Below are 7,232 nucleotides of genomic sequence, written 5' to 3'. Positions count from 1 at the left end.
TCAGATCATGATCTCATGGTCGTGCAACTGAGCCGCACATCAGGCTCCGCACTCAGTGGAGAGTCTGCTTCAGATTCTTTCTCCCTCTCCCTCTCTAAAATAAATAAATAAAATCTTAAATAATAAATACATTCCTGAGTTCCTTCAAAGAACACTGGTATTATAATTTTTAAGTAATAGATTACTTTATATTCCATTTTACCCCTATTGGTGACACACAGAATACATAGAGCTCATTATGGGATAAAAACTCAGTAGCTTCTAACTTAGTGGCTATAGACCCTCAGTTCAGGAGTCACAAACTACAAACGATTTTAAAGAATGACCCTTAATTCCTCCTAACGCAGAAAGTCAAATAACGATCTGGCAAGTTGGTCACTGTAACAGTGAATCCTTGTATTGCCCCAAGGTGCCAGAGGCCATTGTTAAGACACCTGTCCACTCCTTCAATCCCTACCTGAAAAGGATAAAACAAGACAGCTTACCCATTTTCTGTGACTTTTATAATCTAACTACTTAGCTAAAATAGCAGCTACAGTCCAAATCAACTTCAGCATCGTAAGAATTGTTATAGATGGTTAAAACCATTTACCTACAGAGTTCACCATTCTTCTTCTACCTTCTAATTATTCTCCAACACAGTGCACTGATTGGTAAAGTCACCATCATCACTTGAATTTCTGGGTTATAAAATGTGTGCAAACTCCCCCATCTCAATTTCTGGGCTTTAAGAATGCTATTTCTCTCTTTGAATATTATTAATATAATTCCCTGAGTTGGTTTACTTTATGTAAAAAAAAAAATACAGAAGGAATTTTTTTTCATTAGAAATAATGAAAAATCCTCAGGCTCAAGTTTAAATCATTTTGTAATTAAGTACTAATTGTATAAAAGACTGTTCAAAAGGGGAGCTTAAATTGACAACTGAATTTGTTCATGTGAACTGCCTTCCACATACATGATGGCAAGATGTGCATCAGGTTTGACATGCATTTTGGAAGCAATCACACAGAAGCAGCTGCTTTTTCAATAAACTTGGCCAGTTTCACATCTCTCTTGGTCAGTCCACCACAGTCATGTGACGTTAGGGTTATCTGCACCTAAGAAACACAGAAGCAGTTTTTCAAACCTGGAGCTGCAATTCATGGTTCTCATCTTGGGTGGTTTGGAAATCAATCTATTTTTCAACGTTCACATTTCACAATTGGGGAGATTAAATGATTTACAAAATACTACATTATGAATAAGCACAGCATTTCCAAAACTGAATAAACTCTGGGGGCACAGTCTGCTTCGAGCTGGGCCCAGCAGCCGCCCAGGGATAAAAAGGTCCTCTCATGTGAAGGGCAATTCAGCTGCCAGAATCTGAAATCTTGTCTCTCAAAAAAAAAAAAGAGAGAAAGAGAGAGAGAGAGCCCAAGAGAGACTAAGGGTCCATTTTAACTCCCATTACTTTAATTACACGACTATTTTCAGGCCACTGAGAAAGACCAAGCTATCAAATATAATATCTTAGCAACTACGTTCAGAAAAGCCCATTTCCAAATTAGGGAAGTGGGACGGGTGGGGTGGGGTGGAAGAACAGACTGTGGCTTCTTGAAAAATCAATTAAAAAGTACAAGCAAAATTATGGACAAAGAGAGGCAAGTAGGAAGGAAAAGTTTATCATGGTACCTGCATATTCTGAATTATTCCAATAAATCACAAGTACATCAGGAAATGTTCTCTTTTTTCAAAGAGAATTTTTAAAAACAGAATCACATAGAAATCTAGATGATATTTCAAATGGCATGACCATAAAGGCAAGGACATTTGGGGTGGGGGAGGAGACCATGATTCTTCTTACTGAGTCCCCTTAAAAACTACTTAAAATCTTTTTAGCCTGCTCTTTGTCTTAAGAAGGCCAGTTCCCACTTAGAATGTAGAATTTAAAAAACAGTTATTTTTAAAGCACAGTTCTTGAGCATAATTATTTCAGTAAGTTAAATAAGGCCATCTCTCTCTTATTTGCTACCATTACTTTCAAAAATTTATCTTAGGAGGGTTTAAAATTTATCTGCATGGCTCATTTTCAGGTTTAATTCAGCAGCTTAATTTGGCCCAACTAGCTCACATAAACAGACAAGCATGAAAATAAAGAGTTTGGTCACTGCTGTCTTGAGCGAATTGGAAAATTTGTTACTAATTTGCAGTAATACCCAGGGATCCTCAGTGAAAGAATAAGAGAATGCTTTCCTAAGCACAATGACACTTGACACATCCCTGCACAGGATAACAAGGAAGAACGGAGTTTCTTAAACTCCATAGCTAAGGTGATCCCCAAATAAGGCAATTTAGTTACCTTGTTGTACACATTGAACCATTCCGGGTGATGATTCATCTTCTCTGCTTGCAGGGCGACTCGGGACATAAAGCCAAATGCCTGCATAAGATGAAACTGAAACTGATTAGTGGCATTGCCCTCTACTCCGGACCTGGGGGGCAGTGGGGGGAGAGAGAGAGAGAGAGAGACCAGAATAATCCAGCCAGATAAAGACAAGGCTAGGATCCTTAGGGAAACCTGGAGAAATCAAATATGAAAAGGATTGCTCTCCACAGAGCTGGGGTAATAACAGTGTAGCAGGACCATGACCTGCTGCTCAATGGTGAAAAACAATCAGGCTCAAATAAACAAACCAGGAAATTGGTCTCACCCAGTGACCTGTCTGGACTGTTTAACTGTCCTCAGGACAAGACTCGCCAAAATAACACAAGAGTAATTTCCCTCCAACCAAGTGCCCTGGATCTCACTACCTGGCCCCAAATCTTAGGGGCTACTTTTCTTGCATCACCACCCCTTTTGTGTTTGGTCGCTGGGGTGCTAACTAAGTCATCAATCCCAAGACTATGGGAAAATATCTTACTGAACGACTTCCCCATCCTAGCTCCCAGACAGGACAGGAGGGGATAAAAGACTTTTTTTTGACATATAGAGTGAAACAGGGAAGTCTGGGTTGCCTGCTCTGGGTCTCCTTGCTATTGCCCAGCAAAGCCACGTGGAACAGAAAGCACTCCTCCCCAGGGCAGGGGGTGGCGGACTCAGACACATGCATAAGTGCAGACCTGTAGGGCTCGGTCTTCATTCCATAGGGAAAGTGCAAACCTAATTTTGCTAAGCAGAGGCAAACTTGTCCTGAGAGGATGAAAAGCTTTTTTTCTTTTGCTTGCTTTACAATTTTTATGAAGGTAATTGCAAACAATAGGAGAGTTTGTCTCTAATGTGTCCAGAAGACAGAAATACTTGGTAAGACTCTAAGGTAATGGTACATTAACTACAAATTTACAGTGGAATTCACAGGGCAGTACCCATTGTAGCCATATAAATAAATATTTAATTTCATTACCCCTATCCAGAAAAACCGATGTGATGGTAGTTGAGCTATGTTTTTTGGATCACCAAATTAGAGCACATTTCCAAGTTAAGAGGGGGAAGTAGGGAAGATGCCATTTTAAATCATTCTATGTTATTCATAATGGTTAGTATGTCAGAATGATTTTATTCAGGATAAAAACTCCCATTTTGGTCTTTAATTAAAGGCCTGAAGGTTTTTCCCTGTCAGGAAAAGGAAGAACATTCAAGCAAAATCCATTTAACCATGTATGGAATTATCAGTGGAAAACAATATTCATTCTCCCCTTCCTCTTCTCATCTCATAATCTGATTCTCTAGATTGTGTCAAATGTGAAAGTCTTTTAATTATTCAGAGTTAAACTGCATTAAACAATGTATAATGAGAATATCTTAGTCTATTTTAGACTACCAAAAAAGTTAATCACAATCCCTGAGAAATAGTAATATAGTCATTACGGGCATAGGCTTTTGAGCCAGGGAGGCCTGAATTCAAATTCCCAACATACAACCTGTCATGTGAGCCTCAGTTATCTGATCAGTAAACTGAGGATAATAATAAAAAGTTCATGGAGTCATCCTAATAAAAAATGAGATAGGGGATTTCACTTAGCACAGCACTTGGCACTGGATAAGAGGTCAGTAATGGCCGACACCACTACCACACATCACTCTGGCGAGACCACGTATGACCCTCACAGAATGTAAAATAGGTGAAAAGCCCTCCCACAGCCTTAAAAATCTAAGATCCCAGTAGCTGTCTCCCAGAAGAATGGTGCTTTCCTATTCCACATGCCGTAAACGGAGACTCAAACCCACACACCAGACAAACAGATCACATACTACAGGGTAACAACCTGATGCGCACTGCCCAAGGAAAACACAATCTGACAAGATATTAGGTGGGCAAAGTCAGTCCCTACCCAAGTTCTTAAGCCCTGTGGCCACAATTTCTTTGAACTATGCTATCTTAAAGGTCCAAAGTGATGCTTAGCATCCCTTACTATTTCCCAAGAACCAAGTGGATCAAGGGGATGATTTGAACACAGTCAGAAGTACTCCTCAAATCTTTGATTACCAGCATGCTATCAGCATGGTAGCAAAATCTACTCTATCACAGACACAGCTTAAAAGAAAACACCCCTTGGAGTGCCTGGGTGGCTCAGTCGATTAAGCATCCAACTCTTGATCTCAGCTCAGGTCTCAATCTTTCGGTCCTGAGTTCGAGCCCTGCAATGGGCTCCACACTGGGCGTGGAGCCTACATAGAGAGAGAGAACACCCACATTCTAAGAGTTACATTGATCAAAGAAAAACCCTGGGGCGCCTGGATGCCTCAGTCGGTTAAACGTCTGCCTTCTGCTCAGGTCATGATCCCAGGGTACCGGGATCAAGCCCCACATGGGCTCTCTGCTCTCAAGCCTACCTCTCCTCTCCCTCTGCCTCCCACTCTGCCTACTTGTGTACCCACTCTCTCTCTCAAATAAATAAAATCTTAAAAAAAAAAAACCTTCTATCATATCTGCATACAGTATAAAAAGAAAAACAAAGGACACTTCCAAAGATCCTCCAAACTTATGTATTCCTTAGCTTTACATATTTCCCTTCAACTGTCACCTAATATTTGCATTTAATAAAATATCATAAGCTTGATAAACCATTTACACAGGATCTACTCCTAATTCTTCCCAAGGGAAGGAACACTTGCTCCTGCCCTGGGAGCAAGGAGACAATTTCATAATCCTTTTTCCATATAACAGAACCAAATAATCCCCAAAATATTTATTTTTAAATCCACAAATTAAAAACATTCACAACAATACACATTCAAATTAAAGTAAAAGGATTTCTGCAAGGAAGTGAAATGAGTGGACAGGAGAGGAAAAAAACCAAACCTCAAAAGGGAACTTTGATTATCTGGCTTTAATAAAAAAGGAATATGACTGAACAGCAAAATGGGCAGATGGTGAAAAGCATCTGTCCCTTCCTTCTAAGATTTCTTTTTTACAGCCCTAGCTAGTTTTTCCCAGGATGCCAGTTGGAGCCTACAGGCCTTGAGCTAGGTAAGAGTCCAGGCTTTCTAAAACTATTCCATCAATGAAAACTGCAGAGTGTGAGGCAGAATGCACACCACTAACAATACAGTGAGGAGCTGAGAGGACAGGACTAAGAAAATGGACAAAATGAAGTAGAAGTCAGCAAGAATTTGTAACAATTAGAAAATAAGTACATATTGCTTCTCGGCCTTTTGGCTAAGATCAAGTGTAGAAAATAAGTACGGAACACAAAGGAGATCTAACAGATAACTTTTGTGAATAAGACAACAACAAACAAACAAACACAGAAAGAAATGAGAGATGTAATTCAAAAAATTTTTCCAGAAATAAAATATTTAAATTTATAGATTGGAAGAATTCAACCATTTCTAGACATCCTAATGAAGTTAATGAATTTGAAGATTAAAAAATCCTTTGGCATCTAGCCAAAAAGATCAATTCGCCTGTAAGGATGAAAATAATCTGGCTGACTTCAAACTTCCACCTACCAGCATTGAACAAAAGAAGTCAGAGGAGCAATGCCTATAAAGGCTTTAGGAAATCAAAAGGCAAAGAATTTTATACCCAGCTAAACTGTTGTTCCAAATTAATACAAGAGACCTAATTTTTAAAAGACGTTAACTCAGGGAATAACTCCCCTTCACCCTTTCTGAGGAAACTTTTATTAAAGGATGAAATACAAGTAACTAGAGAAGGATGGAGAAACAATATAAAAGTTATCAGCAGTGAGCAACTAATTCGCTCACGTCTAGGAATAAATTTAAAACAATTTTGGGGATTGTAGTCACAGAATGGAATGTAAATATTATAAACTATTAAAAGATGTGGAAGAAAAGGAGGAGAAATGGGGAAGGTAGATGAAAGTTTAAAAATTCTAAAAGCTGCAAGATCAGAAGCATAAAACTAAGCACTAGAAACAAAAAATAAAATGTAACAAAACTGCATGGTGTAGGGAAAGTAAGAGAAAGTAGAAGTTTAATTTTGATATTGCTTAGTGGAGAGACTACTATCTAAAGAAATGCTATCTAAAGAAACAGAGGATTAAGTTTGCTATGTAAAATTATAGGTATAACAGTATCCACAAGAAGAACAAAAATAATAATAGAAACATTCACAATTAGGTTCAAGGAAAGCACAAGTAAAGTGAAGCAAACAAAACACAATCCAGGGCACCTGGGTGATTCAGTCAGCTCAGGTCACGATCCCAGGGTCCTGGGATCGAGCCCCTTATCGGGGCCCCCTGCTTAGTGGGTACTCTGCCTCTCCCTCTGCCCCTCCACCTCCCCCTGCTCGTGTCCTCTCTCTCTAAGTGAATAAATTTTAAAAATCTAAAAAAAAAATAAAACACAATCCATGTCATAATTCAAATTAAGGGAGGAAAAAAAGTATATTGGTTCTGTCATGTTTTACAAGACCAAACATCTTTCCAATCAATAAATGTAAAGAGCCATAATCCAACCAATTAAAAGAAGAGAAAACTTGGGGCGCCTGGCTGGCCCAGTTGGTAGAGCATGCAACTCTTGATCTCAGGGTTGAGAGTTCGAGCCCCATCTTGGGTGTGGAGATTACTTAAATAAATAAAACTTTAAAGAAAAAAAAAGAAGAGGAAGCTTTACATGGATCACAAAGCAAAACTCAACTGTTGGAAATAAAAGGACACAGGCAAATGTAAAAAAAAAAAAAACTTAACTTATAAACGTATGTCCATAATGAAGATTGAATAATTTTGAGTACCTATACTACAAGTAACACAGCCTCAAAATCAATGAGGCAGAAATGACAGGAAAT

At 38.7% G+C, this 7,232-nt stretch overlaps 1 protein-coding gene across 2 annotated transcripts in view; it reads right to left on the bottom strand.

Annotated features, from left to right (window-relative positions):
* Nucleotides 1-850: 850 nt before the first annotated feature.
* PCBD2 (pterin-4 alpha-carbinolamine dehydratase 2) overlaps nt 851-7,232 on the bottom strand; it is a 50,070-nt gene continuing 43,688 nt past the window's right edge. Inside the window, exons 3-4 of one of the 2 annotated variants that reach the window (XM_073878512.1) lie at nt 2,342-2,437; nt 851-1,100 (exon numbers count right to left, since the gene is read on the bottom strand). In XM_073878512.1, the coding sequence (XP_073734613.1) occupies nt 1,005-1,100; nt 2,342-2,437 (192 nt within the window). In that variant the 3' untranslated portion in view covers nt 851-1,004. The remainder of the gene's footprint in view (nt 1,101-2,341; nt 2,438-7,232) is intronic. The other variant, XM_025860839.2, reaches the window with a different exon arrangement.

The sequence above is a fragment of the Callorhinus ursinus genome, unplaced genomic scaffold, assembly GCF_003265705.2.
Source record: "Callorhinus ursinus isolate GAN/ISIS: 27379988/994484 unplaced genomic scaffold, GSC_fseal_2.0 scaffold30, whole genome shotgun sequence".
Taxonomy (NCBI): domain Eukaryota; kingdom Metazoa; phylum Chordata; class Mammalia; order Carnivora; family Otariidae; genus Callorhinus; species Callorhinus ursinus.
The sequence above is the reverse complement of the archived record's forward strand: the minus strand, read 5'-3'. Positions and strand labels throughout refer to the sequence as shown.